Source organism: Penicillium concentricum, assembly GCF_028827145.1.
Source record: "Penicillium concentricum strain IBT 3081 chromosome Unknown utg000001l_segment0_segment0, whole genome shotgun sequence".
NCBI classification, from domain to species: domain Eukaryota; kingdom Fungi; phylum Ascomycota; class Eurotiomycetes; order Eurotiales; family Aspergillaceae; genus Penicillium; species Penicillium concentricum.
This window is the reverse complement of record NW_026622754.1, coordinates 2,160,390-2,180,657: the sequence shown is the minus strand read 5'-3', so window position 1 is coordinate 2,180,657 and position 20,268 is coordinate 2,160,390. Positions and strand designations below refer to the sequence as shown.

Sequence of the window (20,268 nt, the reverse complement as noted above, 5' to 3'; positions counted from 1 at the left end):
GTCTTTGGTTTATAGATGTTATTTGGCCTCGAACTATCAATCAACTGGGCTTGTGGTTTAGTGGTATAATACTCCCTTAGCATGGGAGTGGTCCAGGGTTCGATTCCCTGCAAGTCCAGATCTTTTTTGTCTCTTTGAAAGTCACATTCAATTTTTTTATATAGTGGGTCCGGTGATTAATAAGCTTGGCACGGATTTAAGGGTCGGAGGTCGGGTGAATATTCGAATTGATCTCGTATACGCCATCCTGCGAGGCGCCTATTGACCTTTCTGATTGGTGCAGACTCTAACCTCCCATTTATAATATCTGATTATCGATCATAGATGCCCTCGAATCCTTTGGAATGCATTTTGATTCCTAAGGCTCGGGATTTTGATTCCTAACGGACTTCAGAATTGAAAGGATTAGAAACGTAGTATAGCTTTGGAAGTATATAGTGTGTCTATTCTACCTCTCATTTAATGGTATCTCATCCAATTCAGCCATCCGATTCAGCTATCCCAACCCTAAGGGTGTCTTTCTTGCTTTTATCCTTCCTACCCTATCAAGATGGAATCTGTCATTCGAGATGCCCCATTCGGGCAGCTTGTTCGTCTTCTGACAAACAATAAATACTTCCAATATCCCGAAGAAAAGCCCAATTTCAAGCTTCCCGATACATGGCTTCAATTGTTGAACTCGAGCGGAGATGGAAGCGACGAAAAGAACATCACCCGACAAGACTCCATCCGAAGCGATGAATACAGTGAACCACTAAGCCGGGCCTCTACTGAAGCATCCATGCAATTCACCGAAGCTCGTCTCGAGGCCGATGAACAACATGAAATTGAGAAAGTCAAATCCATCGCCATTGCCCCCAAGAAAACAAAAGACGGTTCCATCCTCGTTGATTGGTACTATACCGATGACCCAGAGAACCCACACAACTGGTCTAATCGCAAGCGCGTTCTTATCACTGTTTTGATTTGTTTATATACCTTCGTGGTATATACCACTTCTGCAATCTACACCTCCTCAACAGAGGGTATCATGAAGGAGTTCGGTGTGAGCACCTTGGTCGCTACTTTGGGTTTGTCACTTTATGTTCTGGGATATGGAATCGGGCCATTGGTCTTCTCTCCACTGAGTGAAATCCCCGTGATTGGACGCAATCCAGTCTACATCGTCACCATGTTCCTCTTCGTGATCATCTCCATCCCAACAGCCGTTGTAAACAACTTCGCCGGCTTACTGGTGCTGCGCTTTCTGCAAGGCTTCTTTGGCTCGCCCTGTCTTGCATCTGGAGGTGCTTCCATCGGAGACCTGTACAGCCTAATGTCCCTGCCATATGCAATGATGGCTTGGGTTTCTGCCGCCTACTGTGGACGTAAGTTTCCCTCTCCCTTCATCTATACCCAATATCTGTCCATATACTAACAAGACTATACAGCCGCCCTCGGCCCTCTCCTCAGCGGCTTCGCCGTCCCCATCAAAGGCTGGCGCTGGTCCCTCTTCGAATCAATCTGGGCCTCCGCCCCGGTTTTCATCCTGATGTTCATGTTCCTGCCGGAAACCAGCAGCGCAACAATCCTACTCCGACGCGCTGACCGTCTCCGCAAAATCCACAATACCACTCGCTTCCAGTCTCAATCCGAGATCGACCAGCGCAACATGCGAATCTCAGACGTTGCCATCGACGCCCTAATCAAACCCATGGAAATTACCATCAAGGATCCAGCCGTCCTCTTTGTCCAGATCTATACAGCCATAATCTACGGCATCTACTATTCCTTCTTTGAGGTCTTCCCCTTGGTCTACCCAGTCGATTACAACATGAACCTCGGACAGGTCGGTCTCGTCTTTTTATGTATGCTGGTTGCATGCATTCTTGGAGTCGCCATTTACGCCAGCTACATCTACTTCTGGATGAACCCTCGCATCCGCCGCTTCGGCTTCCCTCAAAATGAGGATCTTCTTATCCCCGCCCTACCTGCCTCTTTTGGTCCTATGATTGGTCTTTTCGTCTTTGCTTGGACGGCTCGTGCGTCTATTCATTGGATTGCGCCTACCATCGGCATCACCATCTATGGTGTCACGGTTTTCATCGTCATGCAGTGCATCTTCATGTACATTCCCCTCACATACCCCAAGTACGCGGCTAGTCTGTTCGCTGCGAATGACTTCTTCCGCAGTGCACTTGCTTGTGGCAGTGTGCTGTTTGCGCATCCGTTATTTGGGAACTTGGGTGTTGCTCGTGGTGTCAGTCTTCTTGGTGGATTGAGTGTTATTGGTATTATTGGTATCTGGTTGCTTTACTTCTATGGTAGTAGACTTCGTGCTTTGAGCAAGTTTGCTACCTAGGAGGAGTTGGGGTGAGTGCGTCTTTTGGTTGCCTATTTATGATTGATGGCGTTATGGGGAATATGTTGAGCAAGACAACTAGATAAAGACTGGCGCTATATTTAGCGATCAGCGTACATATTATGAACGAAGATATTAATATATAATACTTTGAGAGCTCTTTGTCCCTTTGATAATTGTAGGCTTCCGATATACTGCTTCAAGAGATGGGGGGACAAATAGACACATGTTTCGCTTCTGGGCTCTATGGAAACCACAAAACTTGATTCGAATTAAAAGATTCTCAAGCTCAGCAATTAAGGGTCATTCCTATGTGTGTGCTTGGCCTGTAACAGTCTAGAGTCCTTCTAAACGGCACTCGAAACGCTAGTGCTACTAGCACCTTACCTAGCTTGCACGTGGGAGTTCTACCCATATTATATGGTTGATTTACGTCGAAGAATAAGCGGCACTATGTCTTGATTGTTTTTCTGTGGGTTGGAATTAAGAGGGAGTGCCGATAACTTTGAAATGATTATTCTAGGAAGATCTTTTGAAACGATAATTGAGATTTCAGACCTCCAGCTTGTGTTTAACCACAGAGAGAAGTGATATTCTCAGGGACGTAAGGGCTCATGATATCAATCAGCTTTGAGAGGGGGACCCAGTCAAGAAGACCGTGGATGCTTCGAATGGGATGGCCACTATACAAAACCCGGGCGTAGAAGGACTTCCCATGCTTTTTATCTTTCGTCTCCCTGAAAAACAGTTAGAGAACCCCAGCATACCAGACAAATAGGGGGACTTACCAAACTTCGAAAGCAATGTTGGATGCCATGCCGGGCCAGCGAAGTGTCTCGATTCCCAAAGAACCTAGAATAGGACCAATATCGCCATCATGAATAAAGATGTGACTGTAATCAAGGGAAGACTTCCCGTCTAGAACAGCTTGCAGACGCAAAATAATCTCGCCAATAAATAAGCCCTCGACAACCTGGATGTACTTGACTACCTCTGGGTTCGAGCGCCAGTAGTAATTCCACTCCCAATCACCCGCACGGAAGACCTCCTCAGCCATCTGCATCGTGACACAGGCCGAGGAATTTGACAGACTACAGGGCAGATCATATCCGTTACACAGACGACCCTGGAAATTGTCCGCAAAGTGGTCAAAGGTACTCTGCCACGAGCTCTCTGTCGCGCCCAACATAGCACCAAGCTTCGAGCGCAACTCCTCGGTGACAGCCAGATGCTCTTTCCACTGCGTGGTAGACTTCATACTCGATAGAGTAGAGCCGACAGCAGGGCAAGAGTACCCCGCATTGACAGTATTAACAGACGAAACCATCTGGTGCAGGGGTAGAGCTCCCTTGTAGTGAGGCCACATGCCGCGCAGGACCGTACCAGCCGAGGCCTGCGTGAGAGCGGATTCGCTGGAGCGGAACCAGACACGGTTGTTTGGCTTCTTGGGAACCAAGCCAAGCTTTTTGCCGTAGACGCTCCACAGGTCCTTGCCGTGTTGATACCCGTCCTGGACTCCTCCGATGGTGATCTGGGGGTACTGACAGGTGCCGTTCACGCCGGGAGTGAAGGGGTTGGTGGGGTCTTGGTATGTCTGTGCATACATTGGCATGGGCTGGATATCGTCCGCGCTGTTGGGGCCTGCATAGAGATACGGGCGCACATTGTCGCAGTGATATGCTTGATTCTGGGGGAAGGGGTCAACATGGGCCGAGGGTCGAAGTTGATCTGAGAGTTGCTTACCTCCCCACCTGGGAGAATGTTGTAAGGAGTTCGTCGCTGGTGACGCTGGAGATATTCCAGGTACACAAGCTTTCCTTTAGTTGAGCCGTTGATCAGAGCTTCGGGCAGCTCGTATTCTTCCGAACGAGGATGCGGCATGGAACAGTAGTCGTAGGTGCCATAGGGGCTTCCCCCGGTCGGTCCATTGATTGGGGCTTCATAGGTACCACCATATGTTCCAATTGAGCTGTTACTGATGTATGATGTATCATTCAGTGCTGGGGGATAGAAGGAGTTCCCCGGGATTTGACCCAGCACTGAGGTTGTCACGGAAAGTAAGACGAGACTGCGCATGACGGCGATAGGTTTGAGTGAGAAAAACCAGGTTTGTCGGAGACTTTCGAAAATATAGATTTCCGAACTAATTGCCAATATACCCAAGACGAGAAACAAGATGAAGCTCCACCTTAGTCGCACCAGTCGCGACCTAACAATCGGTGCACGTGTCGAGCCAACCTGACCAGCCATATGGCTTTATAGCCCTACTTTTGGGCTAAACTGTTTTCAACTATTCTCCTGTTCTCAACGAATGTGGTCTAAAGATCGACAATGATTCCCCGAAGTTTCCGGTGCGTGGGTCTTGGCATCGTTAGCATCGACACCCCCTGCAGAATATTGACTCCTTTCAGAAAGTACTATAATACTACATATTCCAATAGTTCCCAAGTTGAATTTGGGAATTTGATTACTTGATTGCACTCTCAATATTTCCACAATGATGTGGAAGGCTTCGGTTGTTATGGCCATGGCCCTTCCCCTGGCGTCTGCCGCCCTGACGGATTTCGCACTTCAAACAGTACTTGACACTGCCACTCCAATATTTGGATCATACAAAAAAAGCACGACGGGAAAAGCGCAATGGATGAAGAGCTATGCCGATGAAACATTGCTCGTTCATATGAATATCCCCGGCACTCATGACAGCGCCACATGGAATTATACCCAGGCGACGCAAGATGCCCTGCGGGGCATCACAGATCTCAACCAGGTCGATGTTCCAGTGCCAGAAGCATTGCGATGTCAAGAGTTATCTTTTATCGATATGCTTGACATGGGAATCCGGGCATTTGATCTGCGATATGCTTTCGATCCGACAAATTCTACCCTCATCTTCTACCATGCACAGGCCCTGCTCTCAGAGACAGCCACAGTCAATGATGTACTGTTTGGATTTTATCAGTGGCTGGATGATCACCCCTCGGAGACCATTTTTCTTTCATTCCAGTACCAAGGCTCGACGGGCCGGTACGCCTCTAACAGCGCGGCCGTGCAGCTGCAGCTCTACAATATTCTCACCTCCCCCGCCGCGCGCCATTATTTCATGCAAACAAAAAACGAATTAGGCACCCTGGGTGACTCGCGTGGCAAAATAACTCTCATGCGCCGTTTTGACCTAGACCAACTTCCGGATTCTTACACAGCTGCACTTCCCGGCCTGCACTTCTCGCCCAGTCTCTGGACCGATAACGGCGCAGATATCACCCTGGTATACAACAAGGCCAAGAGCCTGACCGCCTACATAGAAGACTACTACCAGCCACTCACACCGACAGGGTCGAGTGCGACCGAGAACATCAGGTGGAAATACAATGCTACAGTGAAAAACATTCGCAAAGCTACTAGCCGCCACCCGGACAGTCTCTTCTGGACCTGGGCGTCTAGTAACAACATAGCAAATGATCCTCCCGATTGGCCTCGGATCATGGCACTGGGAAATGGTACTGGCTATACACCGGATGGTGGGGTTAACCAGCAGATAGTGGCCTTCTTGAAAAGACAGAAAGGCAAGCGAGTGGGGATCGTGATGTTTGATTTCTTTGAGCAGCCCTCCAACCTGATCGATACCTTTTTAGATTTGTGAAATACGAAAATTAGAGAGATATTGGCAGGAGAATAGTCAATTATTAAGCTAGTCTTGGAATAAATACAAACAGGGTCTCGGGGTATACCTCCGTGCAATTTCCAAACCGAATCGAATTTGCTTTCTGCTCGACCTGCGTACAGGACAGTTGTAGAGCCGTCGTTTATCAGAGCCCATATAGTCTCTTTGAGTAGTTAAGCCCAGGTCCCTGTCTCCTCAGATCAACTTCCACCGGTATAGACTGCCATTGATGTTTCCAAAAGAAATCTAGCTTTGTTCAACCTTTTCTTGATCGACGTGTAGTTGTATACCTTCCGCGTGGTTCAATTCAACAAAACAACAGGACACAGCCTTCTTGCTTGGGCTATCGCCACTTGTGCCTTGACTTTTCCTTTGTTGGTATGCGCCATTGATCCTCCTGACCATCACGGTCCTTTGGAAGGATACCGAGGTATGAAGTTTCGTGGGGCGAGAGCCAAGAGACATGTCCTGGATCATCCAAGCTTGAGGTCCCGTGGCCTTCTTGATTCCGGGTGTGACATCTGTCTGCTGGAGCAGACATAGCAGAGGCCGCTATGATAGGGTGATGAGGTGTACTCGATTCTCGATATGTCAGAACAAGCGGTGCGAGTTCATGTTCGACAAAGCTGTTTTATATTTTAGTCAAAGGGAACTCGGAAGAAAGATGAAAGGAGATGGGACTGACTTTGCATGTATCTTTGTGGGTAGTACGCAAATAATGTTTACCGTGTAGGAGTCAAATGCTTCTGTATGGAGCCAACCTTGCTCATAACATGTTTGAATATCCTCGACGTTGAGATCACGCGGAACGCTTCCCTTTATCGACATATGGGGTGTTGGAGGCAGTCGGGTGGCCTATACTGGAGGGTATTTTGACACGTCGAGGAAGAGGAATTGTTTCAGTCACTATGATTAGCGGATTGCCTAGATATGCTATAGAGGGTATGCCATTGAACCCACTAGTTTTCACTGTAGATATAATTGAGAGATAGTCCGAGAGAAGGTTGGAAAGGAGAGTGGCAGAGGTGGGACTGACATAGGGAAAAGAAAAGTTAGGAACTCTCAAGGAAACTGCCGTAAACCTAAGAATTACCTAGGTATAGACAAGGCAGGAGTGGTGGTGAAGACCATGTAACATGGGATTTAGCATGACATTACCCAGGCGACTCTTCCAATATTCATTTATTTATTGGGCTTTGGATTAGACACACCTGGACAGTCCCTTTTCCCATTGCAAATATCCACACCAACCTTGGGGAGTGCTGATCGATCAGATAAGATCAATTCCATCCGGGCCTACCTCCATTTTCGCCAGTGTCAACACGATTTGGTTGTTTCTCATACATCCATTGACAATACGTTTTGTGAGTGCACCGAAAAAAGCATAATTGATTTGCTTTAGATGATCTATATCTACCCCAGGTAACGTTATAAAACAAAACGAAAGACACAACATCTTGTACCACTAGGCGACGATTTGCACAGCTTCGGGTCAGATCGCAATTCCAATCAAATCAGAGACGATACCCTTGTCCTCGGCTGAAGTCAAGCTCTCCACCAGACTTGCAAAGTTCGGTTTATTGATATTGCGACCAGCAAGAAAACCCATCTTCCAAGTTTCCCACTTAGGTGTATCCAAAGAGCACACGAGACTCGCACAACGAGCGAATTCATGTTTTTCAAGAATGTCCTCCTGATCAAGACAGATGCATCTCCATGCATCATCCACCTTGAACACATAATCCCAGATATCACGACATTGGCTGTATTTGATATTCTGCAACTCAAGCCAGCCAGACCGCACCAAGCTCCAATCAGAAGGTTTGCAGTGTTTTTCCAGCTTCTCCCACATCTTCTGTGCATGTCGAATGTTGCGAACCATCGGCCTGGTAGTAGGAGATAGGTTTGTAATAATGATTTCCCTCGCCGCCTCGTTCAGACTGTCTAATTGGCTTCCCAGGTAATGGGATCGAGGAAGTTGACCGATTTTGCCCTCAACCAAATCCCAAACCAGATTTTCGCTCAGAATAAGCTTCATTTCGCGACGCCAGATGCGATAGTCGGATCGGCCGCGCAGTGGTGGGCAGTCGCATCTTATTGGTAATTTATCTTGCCCGTGTGCCCTTCTTAAGCTGAAGGCGCGTTCAACCGAGGTCTCTGGTTTGGTAATTGTTCGTGGTGTGGAATTTCTGGAGCCTTCGGGTGCGACAGTTGTCTCAATGGAAATTCTATCAGCGAAGTAAAACCGGCGCCTTTTGGCGGGCGAGCTTAACGGCTCATCTTCCGGGGGCCCTTGCTCGGAGAGGTATCGCTTCGTTAATGGCGTTGAAGAGGCCATGTTGCTGATTCTTGACACAAAGGTCTAACTTGGTGGATAAGAGAATCTCCAGGGTAGGTCAGAGTATGACAATGATGATCGACAAGGAATGTTGGTTGTCAGAGAAGCATTGAGATCTTGATATATGACGTCGTTAACTGGTCCTGGCAAACGGGGATTCATCCAAGTCTTGCAAGGGGCGCATCATCTGTTTATATGCACAGAACAGAAGTGTCTCTTCTATGACATTATCAAGAAAGGCTGGGCCCTCAAACATGCAGCCCTACATTCCTTGGCAAATTCAACCAAGAAACGGTGATATCCTGGATACACTTTCCCCCTTTCCACACTTTGTTGTTAGGTTCATTCGAGCCGACGGAGGAAATTTTACCTGTTTCTTGCTTTATAAAGTTTCTTTGTTGACCTTGTCAAACATCTCTCAGGACAACGGTGTTGCCTAGACGTAATTCAAAGCACCTATGTCAAAGGTTTCTGATCGCAAGGCAAGTGATCAAGTACGTCCATTGTAATATAGGGAAAGAATTAAGAACAATCTTCTAGGGGTACTAGAATATAGAAGAACCTGTTACATTCCGCCCGACTCCTTTGATCAGATACCCTCACTTCTGGCTTAAAACGCCAACATACCAGCGGCTGCAACATCGACCAATAAAAATGAAGCAGCAAAAATAGGAGTCACCACGCTACTGGCTCCACTTGATGTCGAGGTAGCTGTAACTGCGCTCTGAGCATATGTACCGGTCGAGCCCGTGGAAGTAATGATAGTAGACGCCGTAGGAGAAATAGTGGCGGAATTCGTTGCCGTTGACGCTTTGGAAGAGCTAGTCGCGTCTGTTGACTCATTTGAGACCTTGATATTGAAGTTCGGTGATTAATTGTAGATGGCAATATCGTTGACAGAGCTAATCCTAATGTAGTAACCGTCACTGCTCGGAAGAGTGCTGCTAGCATTCCACTGGGATTTGCCGTCGCTGCTCTTAGTGTCGGCTATGAAGATATTCGTTTAGTCGTAGCCACAACGCTAGATGAAGTGAGTGAGTGTTATATTGTACTCACTGCTGATCGTTGCCACATATCCTGTGATATGGGGGCTTTCGATGCCTTTCAGTTCAATATTGATCGGGCCCGAGTGGCCGTGGGTTGACACATTCCACTCGATGGTGCAAACGGCACCGGCATAGATGGTTTCACCCTTGGTAAGTCGGGTAATTGGATTGAACTTGGAGGCGAAGGAGAACCCTGTGCCCAATAAACTGACCAGTGCGATCACATGGTGACGGAAGCGCGTATCTGATGTTGTGTAGGTCCTTTGTGAATAAACGGTATGACATTCAATTGAATAAGAGTTGACACGGGCAATCGAGGGTGCTTAAAGGTGAAATAAAATCGAGGGCCGGGGGCCGAGGGGAGATGAGGCCTAAGAACAACCGAGTTCTCTGTGTATGGATTGGTGCCGTCAACATTGCCCTTCACTTGAAGTGTACATGACCTTCTAGATATCTCTATATGAGCTGGCTGGGTAGGTGACATGCGACAAGGGAAGGTGCAAGGCAGCTCACATTAGGAAGGTACGGTTGAGGATATAAAAACCCCCCCCCCCCCATCCTTCTTCTTCTCTTCTCTTCTTCTCAGCCCTCGACCCCCATCTCGCCGTAGCCCACCTGAGATCGCGCAGAGGGTCGTGCCTTACTTACACATAACGTGGATATCAATATTATCAAGTTGTTGAGGTCCATGTGTAGGTCCGCGCCCACATCAAATCAGGAGTTCTTGTGGATGTTCTTTGAAAAGGTCGTTGGCTGAGCCTTGTGGGTTCGTAACCATTTGACAGGTCCCACGGAATACATGGGGGGGGGGGGGGGGGGGGTTGTTTAACAACATTCTCTTTCATTGTACTAGTCATCTCCGTAGACACCGAATACCTTTACGGTCGAAGGCGCGTAGGTTTGAGCTATATGTCTAAAGCAAAGTAACAAACTGTCCCTATAGAGCCATCACCCGGTCTGAGGCTTGGGGAACCGCACACCGTACCACTACATTAGTAAAGAAACAATATAACTGGCGATGATGTGTTTGTTGACAACATCTCAAAGTCGTCTCAGCGTGCCTTAAGCCGCCTCGACTGAGCTACAAAATAACCCGTCACCGACAACACACTGATAGCCCCAGCAAGCAAAGAGAAATTACTTAACAATATCTCCTCCCGAGCATGATTCACTTTTGTAGCAGCTTTGCTTACGACACGGTCTTTACCAGTTCCCTCGGCAATATAGTCCTGCCACTGCACATTTGAGAGTTCACGTTGATAGTCAACCACAGTTCCACACCAATTATTCGTGATAACCCCGTCATCTCTCTTATACCAACTGTTGCAATTTGGGTCCGCGAAGCTCGTATTCCGTAGAATTTCCTGGATCCTATCGTTGTAGCTTTTCAACGCACCCAGTTCTGGCTTAAGAGCCAGCGTCTTTCCTTGTTGCCGGGCTCGCATCACTTCCCCAACTAGGGTGTTCAGATATCGCGACTGTGCTTCGATCATAAGGATGATGGAGTTGTGTCCTTTTGATGAGTTAGAATGATTGAAACCATGATGTTCTTTAGAGACGGGGTATATCTCACCGAGATTGGTGTTGGGACCATAGAACATGCCAAAGTTGGGCAAGTCCTCAACGGTAACACCGTTAAACGCCATTGCTCCATTTTTCCAGATATCCTCCAAGGACCGACCATTTGAGCCGTAAATTCGGATGGGATGCATAAACTCCACAGTTCTAAAGCCAGTAGCAAGAACGATAAGGTCGTATTCTTGTTCATCTTCTTCGTCGACTTCGATACCAGATTCCGTGATACCTGTGATGCCGCGTGTCTCCAACTGGACGTTTTCACGGGCAAGAGTGGGGTAGTAATCATCTGTAATGATGATTCTCTTGCATCCCGGCGCATAAGTGGGTGTCAGTGTATCCCATAGCTCTGGCCGATCAGGCAGTTGGGATCTCATCGCATCGGTACATGAGGTCCGAATGAAATGGGAAAGCGCCGAATCTTTATCTGCAACAGCTGCATAAAAGGCTTCACGGAATTCCATTTGAAGCGCACGCTTGCGCCAGTGAAGCGGTGGAACCCATTTGAATAGGGCCCTTTGAAGGGCAGATACTGGTTGATCTAGGCGAGGAGTGATCCAGTTTGGAGTCCGCTGGTAGATAGTAAGGTGAGAAGCAACTCGAGCAACTTCAGGGGCAATCTGAGCGGCGGTTGCTCCTATAGAATGAGTTAGAATTGTATCCCATAGGCCGACTTTTCTTTATTTCCCCCAAAATACGCACCGTTGCCAATGATTGCGATTCGCTTTCCTGTCATATCGTAACTCCAATCCCATCGAGCAGAGTGCATCATCTTCCCTTGAAAATCCTCTATACCTGGGATTTCGGGTGTTCGGGGTAGATTGAGTTGCCCGACAGCAGAGACAAGAAAATCGGAATTCAAAACGTAGGAGTTTGCGAACTCGCTGTCTTTCTGCCCTGATACCACGACGCTTGTCTTCCACTTAGACTCGACGTCATTCCATCGGGCCTCCGCCACCGTGGAGTTGAATCGAATGTGCTTGTAGAGTCCATATTTCTCTGCAACGCCAACGAGATATGCCTAGTCGATGCATAATAATCAGCAATGGCTCGTATATCGCAAGACATGCCGAGGGCCACACATATTACTAACATGTATTTCTTCTTGTCCAGGATATTCTCTCGACCAATTGGGATTCTGTTCAAAGGAATAGCTATAGAGCGAGCTCCAGACTAGACTTCATCAGCTGCTGTCACTGGGTATGTAGAATATTTCTTACCATCACAACAGCAGCCGGGATACTTGTTGTCATTCCAAGTTCCACCTACGCTGCTACTTCTCTCGAGGATAACGAAATTGTGAGTTTTATTCCGTTTGATCAAATCAATCGCCATGCACATTCCTTGAGGAAGGGTTAGTTGGATTTATTTGCCTTGGAGGACTCAACATACCTGATATGCCAGCGCCAATAATGACAACAGTAGCATTGGTAAAGTCTTTGTTTCCCACAGGGAGACGTGTGTTACTTGTTGTCGACATTCTGAGGTTGACTATGCACTATTCGAGGGTTGACAAATTATGGGTGACAGGCCGGAATATAACCCAAAGCTTCCCCGCAAACTTCTTAAGTAAGTACAGATTTGTCAGTCACCTGGGTGACCGAGGCCCATTATCCTTAATCCTTGCACATCGTTCTTTATGCAGCTCATGTCACATAGCATGCAGGATCTGTAAGCCGGGCGGCTACTGTCCACGCTGATCATTTTGACAGGAATGTTAAAATTACCTGGCATATTTGGAAGATTTACTCGTGTAAGGATTGATCTACTACAAGGAATAAGTCAAGATCATACAATTTTGGATATTTGAAATGCGGGGAAGTTGAAGTACCGAGGCATATACAGTATTCCGACGATTAACCTGAAGTTTGATAATCTCCTCTAGATACTAAAATAATCAAGGGAGTTCAATTCCTTCTCTCTCTGCTGTCTGTAAGATGTATTGCTTGACCTGGATAAACACGAGGAATCAGCCATTCTGATCTAAATGGATCCTTAATTCAGGTGAGGGGCTTACCTTGTCGTCTGGGACTAGCTCAATCGCCAGTCTACCGTCACTGTCTCTCTTTTCCGCTTCTGCTCCAGATTTCAACAATAAGATCGCGGCAGGTCCATGTCCCTCGGAGATAGCGTGGTGAAGCGCTGTGAATCCATCCCCGTCCGTTGCGTTGACAGGACTCTTACCCTCTTCCAAGAGGGCCTTCAAGATAGGCACAGATCCCACTGCGGCTGCTCTGTGAAGAGGCAGCTGGCCACGTTTATCTTTGACTCTGGCGCTACATTTATTGGCAAGCAAGGTGCGGACGGTGGAGAGATTGGCCTTGGAACTTGCGAAGTGCAGCGCATTCTACTAGATAGTAAGTCCATGTACCCCAATAGCCAATTCAAAGTCTCGGAAAGCTGACCTGTCCGGTGTTGCTTTTGATAGAAACGTCGGCTCCTTTTCGCAGTAATAGGTCGATCGTTGCATCGCCTGCGGCATCTTTTAGGCTAGCTGCAATCATAAGAGGCGTCCAACCGGATCCATCCTATGATGTGTTAGCAGAGTTATATGATAATTGCCAGCCAATATTGAAAAAAAAAACGAGGAGAATTCTCTTCGAAATATGACAAGGATACTCACTTCTACATCTGGGTCGAAATCCTTCATAGCGACTAGCAATTCCACGACTGGGAATCGGTTGTAGGCCACAGCCCAGTGAATAGGAAGACGCTCATCATCATCTTTCACGAATGCAGATTTTGGGTTAACCTGTTTCAATAATTAGCCTTGTTCTTGAGACCAGTACCAGTGCCAGCTTAATCTTGCGGGGCAGCCTCGGCCCCAGGTGGAGCACAACTCACATTGAGCAACGACTCAACAACCTGATCTAAGGAGATGTATTAGTGTATAGTACTATACAAAGAATGGTCAAGCTCACTTCTTCCTTCCCGGGCAGCCTCGTGTAGGGCGAACTTCTGATCGGAATCCATGACGACTTTGGAGGATGAAGAGTGATATTGCGATAAGAGCTGCGATAAGCCAGAGCAGCTGAGTCAGCAATATTGAGCCCCGGGCCACCTGCTCCCAGCGAGGACTGCTACAATTGAGCTCAATAAATTTATGTCGGATGGAAATTGAGAGACACGGTACATAGAATACACCGGAAATCTGCAATTATTCTCATATTTTGTGATTCCACGTGAGCTATGGAATTTAGCAAGTCCTTGCCTTTGTACCTTTTGTATTGGATCCGCATATAAAAGGTACATATGGTATAGTGAAGTTGGGCACGGATATCATTCAAATATTATGAGAATTATCATTTGAATAGAATGGGATCTGCCGTTCCCACCTATTTACACGAAGTGGAGGTTCTCTTTTAGGCAGCTTATGTCTTAGAAATAATACCTCTTACACTACTCCGTATGTATACTCCTATCAATGAGGAGTATGTCCACGGGTACATCGTAGATCTCAAAATAGGTCAGCTGATAAAGGAAGAAAGATACATAGGAATCCAAAGATTTTCTGATAAAAAGCCTACAATGTACATATGTAGCTAACTGATCACCGGAATAGTTAGAGGTATACTACCACGCACCGCCCACCGCCCTTCAACCTCACCGCCCTTTTTGGGCCGGGTATAATGTTGGTCAATTATGGCGCCTCAGGCACGAACACCCGCTGCAACTTCGATCCAAAGATTCATGGACATCCGGTGTACCATCTTCAACCATATCTTGTCTTGCAGCTGCTAGGGACGCAGCATCGGTCTTCAGCTAATAGCCCTTCCAAAATTGGCGCCTAGATTGAACCTCCGGACTCGATTGCACTCACGAACCTGCCGCAGGCTTTTTTCATCGCGCGCACCATCGGATCGTGATTATTTGGAGCTCCTGTCCTTCAAAGCACACCAACTCATCTCACCCTCCCCACACCACTTCCTTGCGCATACATAATGGAATACACACCCCAACCTGTCGATGAGGCCGTGCGCATGTCCGCAAAGCGGACCGCCGAACTCTTCGGTACCGATTATCTGATGGTCACACCTTCAACTCTTACAGATGGCTCAATCGGCGTTTCCTACCGACGGAAGGCAGAGTACGAAGATATCACCGAGCTACCACGAGCTCTCGCAGAGAAACAGGCGAAGGCTTCAGCCGGCCGGACAAAACGGCCGAAGATCCAGGCGCAGACACCCGCAGACGGTAGTGGCGCATCCATGTCACTTGTGAGGCGGCCATCGGGCACCGGAGCTGGGGCGGGAGCAGCTCCTGCTGGGGAACAGCCTACGAGTTTGATCCAGAGACCGTCAGCCACCAAGCAACAGCGGCCCGAGTGGCACGCGCCTTGGAAGCTTATGCGCGTTATTTCAGGACACCTGGGATGGGTGCGGGCGTTGGCAGTGGAACCCAACAACCAGTGGTTTGCTAGTGGAGCAGGAGATCGGACAATCAAGATTTGGAATCTGGCGACAGGCGCATTGCGGCTCACTCTCACCGGTCATATCTCCACCGTCCGTGGCTTAGCAGTGTCACCCCGGCATCCGTACCTTTTCTCGTGCGGTGAGGATAAGATGGTCAAGTGTTGGGATTTGGAGACCAACAAGGTTATTCGACACTACCACGGCCATCTCAGCGGTGTGTACACTCTCGCTCTTCACCCTCGTCTCGATCTGTTAGTCACCGGTGGTCGTGACGGCGTGTGCCGAGTCTGGGATATGCGGACGCGAAGCAACGTACACGTTCTCGGTGGACACAAGGGCACTGTCGCCGACATCAAGTGCCAAGACGCCGACCCTCAGATTATCTCCGGTTCGCTGGACTCCACAGTCCGATTGTGGGATTTGGCCGCTGGAAAAAGCATGGGCGTTCTGACACACCACAAGAAGGGTGTTCGCAACATCGCCATCCATCCCACCGAGTTTACATTTGCCAGTGCCAGTACCGGCAGTATCAAGCAGTGGATGTGCCCCAAGGGTGATTTCATGCAAAACTTCGACGGTCAGAACTCTGTCATCAACTCTCTCGCCGTCAACGACGAGAACGTTCTCTTCTCCGGCGGTGACAACGGTTCCATGTCCTTCTGGGATTGGAAGACTGGTCACCGCTTCCAATCTATGGAGACTACCGCACAGCCCGGTTCTCTTGAAGCCGAAGCCGGTATCATGGCTTCTACCTTTGATCGCACTGGTTTGCGTCTTATCACAGGTGAAGCCGATAAGACCATCAAGATCTGGAAGCAGGATGAAGAGGCTACCCCCGAGACTCACCCTCTGACTTGGGCCCCGACTCTCGGTAGACAGCGGTTCTAGAGGGATGACCAGCATTACTGGCATTCGTACCCTCTATTCCAATTTCTCAATACCCTGTATTCATTTTCTTTCTTGCCATCAAGTTCTTTGTGGCACTATGTGGAGTTAAGCGCGGTCTGTGGAAGGCCCTTGATTTTAAAATATTCAAACATGTATCAGGAAATGTTTCCTTGGAAAGGTTCGTTCCATGTCTCCGAAACAAGAGTCTTGACGTTCTGTATGATACAAACCCCAATTGAGCCAAATGATACCCTTGGCAATCGACCAGATGGACAAAACGTACAAGTAGCCACTACGATATATGTAAAGCGCAAAACACAGCTGGACTGAAAGGGTATCATATGCAAACTATTGTGCGATATTACACTAACTCCATCTAATGCGTCTCGTATTAAAACACCAAATAAACCCTCACCATTACTGCTCAATACCCAAACCAAAGCCCTTAGCCTCAGCATCCTCCCTGAAAGCGGACCTGACATCTTCCGCCGCAACCCTAAGCCGAACTTTGCTACTGCGGTCGCCACGAGTGGGGATCGTAGTACCGCCGAGCACGCTTTTAGAACCAGAGCCTTGCTCCAGCGCCAGAACACCCGAGTTCATGAGCAACATGGCCGCATGACCCAGACTGCGCACGCGAGCACTGGGGCCTCCACCTAGCAGGAAATCTTTGACGCCGGCGCCAGCGGCTCCAGCAACGGCCACGGCTGCATCGGCGATGCGGCGGGCTTCGTCGAGGACGTCGCCGAATGTAGATTCTGAAACGCCTGTCCGATGGACGCGGGCTAGTAGGGCGGCGAGGAAGAGCTTTCCCGATAGTGGGAGGCAGCGCAAGGATTGTTGGAGGGGAGTTGATGTAGCTTCGTGAATGGCTTGCTTAATAGTGGCGATAGTGACGCGGCCCGGTTGGCCTTTCGTAGGAGGTTTAGCGACGGCCGATTCTCCGGCTGCTTTGGCTGTGATAGCCTTGTTGCGTCGGGCAGGAGTTTTGCTGGGCGTGGGAGGTAATGATTCTGTCTCGTCTTTGGCCTCATCTGCGGCAGCAGCCTCGTCGGCTGCTTGCTCGGCGATTTCAACGGCTCGACGGCAGATGTCCAAAGCTCGTCGAGCATCACCGCTGACGGCGGCTACTTTGCGACTTGCGAATTGGACGGCGTCTGGATCAACGATATTACCCGGTACACTGGCCAGACGGGTACTGATGATTTCCATTAGATCCGTGTGACGGTATCCCGGGAATGTGATACGGGTTAAACCGAGACGACTGGAGATCTTGTTGCTTAGGGTTCTTTCGGGGAGATCCATGGTGTTTGCGACAGCCAGGACAATGAGGCGCGAGTGACGGAGAGCAGGCCAGTTGAAGAAGTTATACATGACAGACTGATTCTTCGTGACAAGCTGATCCAATTCGTCCATGAGCACGACACAAGAGACCCGACGAGGGGAGGGATTTGAGAATTCTCTTTCGAGAAGATCCAATGCGTGGGAAGGCGATACTCGGTCGCCCTTCAAGGCTTCCCATAGCAAGGAGTAGGATTGATGCGGATCAGTGACTTTCATGCCGTTAATCTCGACAAAGATGAAATCGTCCATTTCTTCTTCATGCACGGCACCGTTAAGCTGCGCAACCACCTCGCGCACCGTGGCAGTCTTTCCAGTGCCTGGGGTACCGGAGATATAGATACAAGCGCCTGTGCCTTCCATGATCGCAGCGCTAAGATGGTTGTATACAGTGTTGAACTCGGTCTTGCGGCACGGTAATGAGTCTGGGACAGTGGAGACGTGTAGCAAATTCCGAGCTTGACGATAGGGAGAGTCAAAATGCGTTGGTGAGAGGACACGGGTACCCAGAGGAGTAAACTCAAGTGGCTTTTTCACGACGATCCTGAGACTGTTAGTCTTGTCTCATGATGACCATTTTCGCCATTTCCTACCGTTTATGGGTCGGAGTCATCAGGGCCTTCTTGCGCTGTGATTGCGGCGTGGCATTCGTTGCTGCTAGTCGCTGTCTTTTTCTCGGCGTCGTAGGTGCAATGGGCTCTTTGGTCTCTTTGGTATCGACATACTGCGAGGGCCTAAGTCAGCACTGCTTTTGCAATTGAAACCATGTAGTTCAACTCACTTCATCGTCCGCAGCCTTGCGTTTTCTGGAAGCCTTCAAGCCATCCTTGACCCAATCGATCAGATATTGGATGTTGTCTTCATTGTACACCTGCTCCCAGACAAACTCATCGGTATACCGTCCTTGAACCTGGTTCACACCTCGTCGACAAACAATGCACTTGTTGTATTCCGCCAATTCGGTCTTGTTCTTTGGAGGGCCATTCGGGTATTTGGCACTGAAGGCGCTCTGAGACATAACCGCTCCTTTGCCGCTGATTGATGTCAAGGGGTTGCTGTTGAAATCGAGGGTGATGTATTGCTCGTTGGCTAAGGCGTCCGTCCGGCGCTTGTTCCTCGTGCCCATGAATTCGTCGGGGGATGCGAACCACATAATATTGGCGGACTTGACAATCTCGTCTTCTTCATCTTCGTCCTCCTCTTCCAAGAATTCCGTAATGATGCCAACCCAGTCCTTTCCAGCTTCGGGGGATTTCAAGAGAATCACATCGCCCACTTTGCATTGGAATTGACCCATCTGTGCGCCAACGATTTTGCGTTTTTGGCTGGCGGGACGGGAAGATCGTCTTCGGCTACGTTTCGCGGGGGTTTCATCGTTGGCCTCAGTTTCCTGTGTAGTCTCTTCATTTGTATCGTAAATCCACTCCCACGGAAGGTCCTCGATGCCTAGTTCATCATCGGAATCGTCTCGGACCAGAGCTCCCTTGGTCATCCACTGGGCGCGCTCGCGGGCAGTGCGCCTCTGCGAAGAATCTGAATCGCTATCGCTCATTGGGGGTGCGAGAGATGTGACCGGACAGAACATCAACGGAGAAGGAGAAATCGCGCTCGACGCGTTATCCACTTTCGTCCCTTTTAGGCTTAGTCCAGCAAGGAGGTCTGGCCCAATCAAATCCATCAACCTCATAGTTAGATAGCACATTCTAAGGTAGGTATAGGTACACCACAATATGTGAGAAATGCTTTCAACTGATTCTATATACATAAATTCAATCCATAGATCTCCTTTAGATCTTGCTCCAAAGACATTGCTAAAGTGTAGTATCATTGTCAAACTATCAGCACCTTTCCGTCTCAGCATCACCACGATGCTTGTTATAAATTGAATCTACTCGTCTGGTTTATCCCGCCGTAATTCTTTGCTATTCTAAGCTTCCAGCCCATTTAGGTAAAATGGTAGACTGTGTTTCGCTCGTTGTGCTCCTTTAAACATGGCATTTTTCTTACCTACTAACGCCCTAGACAATTCCAAATCAGTTCAAAGTACAAAGAGTTAGCCGTGAACTAGCGTTATGGTGCAATTTCTTTGATTGAATGTGGTGATTGAAGCAATGTAATTCACTGAGCTCTTACTAGATGCTTCAAGATCTATATCCGGATATATCGGAACAACTAAATTCCGCAACCCTAATATCCAACTAAGATCTATAAAGATCTATGTACTCTCTACTGGAAAGGTTGGTTTTAAGTGGGTTTCTCAATATAAAGTGTTATATCACACCAATCTACCATACAATTTAGTATGCCTCTTTCACGCTCCACAGTAAAACTTCTACTACAACAAGTAGGATGATTAATGCGGGAATATTCATTTCCGGGTGTATTGATCCGTTACTATCTTGTCATTGCAGGGAGAAAATCGATTACTTCGATGTGCTTTATGGCTATATACACCGAGGTAGTCTCTACATACATGCAAACTATGTCATCAGTAGCCGCAGTTCCACCTAGGCAATGGACTAATGCTCTTACTCTTTGATAACTTTCCTAGATAAGAAGTGACACTCTAGTCTTACCGTCTTTTTCCCCGTTCTCAACTTCCCCGACGCATTGCCGCCTCCTCCTTCAGTAGCTCTTACCAATATACCTATCTTTCACATTTC

At 48.2% G+C, this 20,268-nt stretch overlaps 8 protein-coding genes across 8 annotated transcripts; 3 read left to right on the top strand and 5 right to left on the bottom strand.

Moving 5' to 3' along the window:
* Positions 1-550: 550 nt before the first annotated feature.
* N7517_000822 (MFS transporter) lies at positions 551-2,341 on the top strand (the record flags this gene model as incomplete). Its single annotated transcript, XM_056718552.1, has 2 exons — positions 551-1,367; positions 1,431-2,341. The coding sequence occupies 2 exons, from the start codon at positions 551-553 to the stop codon at positions 2,339-2,341; spliced, it is 1,728 nt and encodes a 575-aa protein (XP_056582687.1).
* A 571-nt stretch (positions 2,342-2,912) lies between these two features.
* On the bottom strand, positions 2,913-4,417 carry N7517_000821 (histidine phosphatase family protein; the record flags this gene model as incomplete). Its single annotated transcript, XM_056718551.1, has 3 exons — positions 2,913-3,078; positions 3,130-4,028; positions 4,085-4,417. The coding sequence occupies 3 exons, from the start codon at positions 4,415-4,417 to the stop codon at positions 2,913-2,915; spliced, it is 1,398 nt and encodes a 465-aa protein (XP_056582686.1).
* Positions 4,418-4,838: 421 nt separating this feature from the next.
* N7517_000820 (phosphatidylinositol-specific phospholipase C) lies at positions 4,839-5,984 on the top strand (the record flags this gene model as incomplete). The annotated part of the gene is made up of 1 exon (XM_056718550.1): positions 4,839-5,984. The coding sequence occupies one exon, from the start codon at positions 4,839-4,841 to the stop codon at positions 5,982-5,984; it is 1,146 nt and encodes a 381-aa protein (XP_056582685.1).
* A 1,513-nt stretch (positions 5,985-7,497) lies between these two features.
* N7517_000819 (uncharacterized protein) lies at positions 7,498-8,343 on the bottom strand (the record flags this gene model as incomplete). The annotated part of the gene is made up of 1 exon (XM_056718549.1): positions 7,498-8,343. One exon carries the CDS (start codon positions 8,341-8,343, stop codon positions 7,498-7,500), a length of 846 nt encoding a protein of 281 aa, XP_056582684.1.
* An 871-nt stretch (positions 8,344-9,214) lies between these two features.
* Positions 9,215-12,444, bottom strand: N7517_000818 (uncharacterized protein; the record flags this gene model as incomplete). The annotated part of the gene is made up of 8 exons (XM_056718548.1): positions 9,215-9,330; positions 9,400-9,633; positions 10,597-10,902; positions 10,963-11,601; positions 11,667-11,985; positions 12,058-12,137; positions 12,185-12,307; positions 12,357-12,444. 8 exons carry the CDS (start codon positions 12,442-12,444, stop codon positions 9,215-9,217), a joined length of 1,905 nt encoding a protein of 634 aa, XP_056582683.1.
* A 417-nt stretch (positions 12,445-12,861) lies between these two features.
* N7517_000817 (ankyrin repeat domain-containing protein) lies at positions 12,862-13,937 on the bottom strand (the record flags this gene model as incomplete). The annotated part of the gene is made up of 6 exons (XM_056718547.1): positions 12,862-12,915; positions 12,982-13,311; positions 13,370-13,492; positions 13,588-13,716; positions 13,809-13,834; positions 13,886-13,937. The coding sequence occupies 6 exons, from the start codon at positions 13,935-13,937 to the stop codon at positions 12,862-12,864; spliced, it is 714 nt and encodes a 237-aa protein (XP_056582682.1).
* Positions 13,938-14,905: 968 nt separating this feature from the next.
* On the top strand, positions 14,906-16,264 carry N7517_000816 (WD40 repeat domain-containing protein; the record flags this gene model as incomplete). Its single annotated transcript, XM_056718546.1, has 1 exon — positions 14,906-16,264. One exon carries the CDS (start codon positions 14,906-14,908, stop codon positions 16,262-16,264), a length of 1,359 nt encoding a protein of 452 aa, XP_056582681.1.
* Positions 16,265-16,681: 417 nt separating this feature from the next.
* On the bottom strand, positions 16,682-19,157 carry N7517_000815 (origin recognition complex subunit 1; the record flags this gene model as incomplete). Its single annotated transcript, XM_056718545.1, has 3 exons — positions 16,682-18,149; positions 18,199-18,329; positions 18,387-19,157. 3 exons carry the CDS (start codon positions 19,155-19,157, stop codon positions 16,682-16,684), a joined length of 2,370 nt encoding a protein of 789 aa, XP_056582680.1.
* Positions 19,158-20,268: the final 1,111 nt, after the last annotated feature.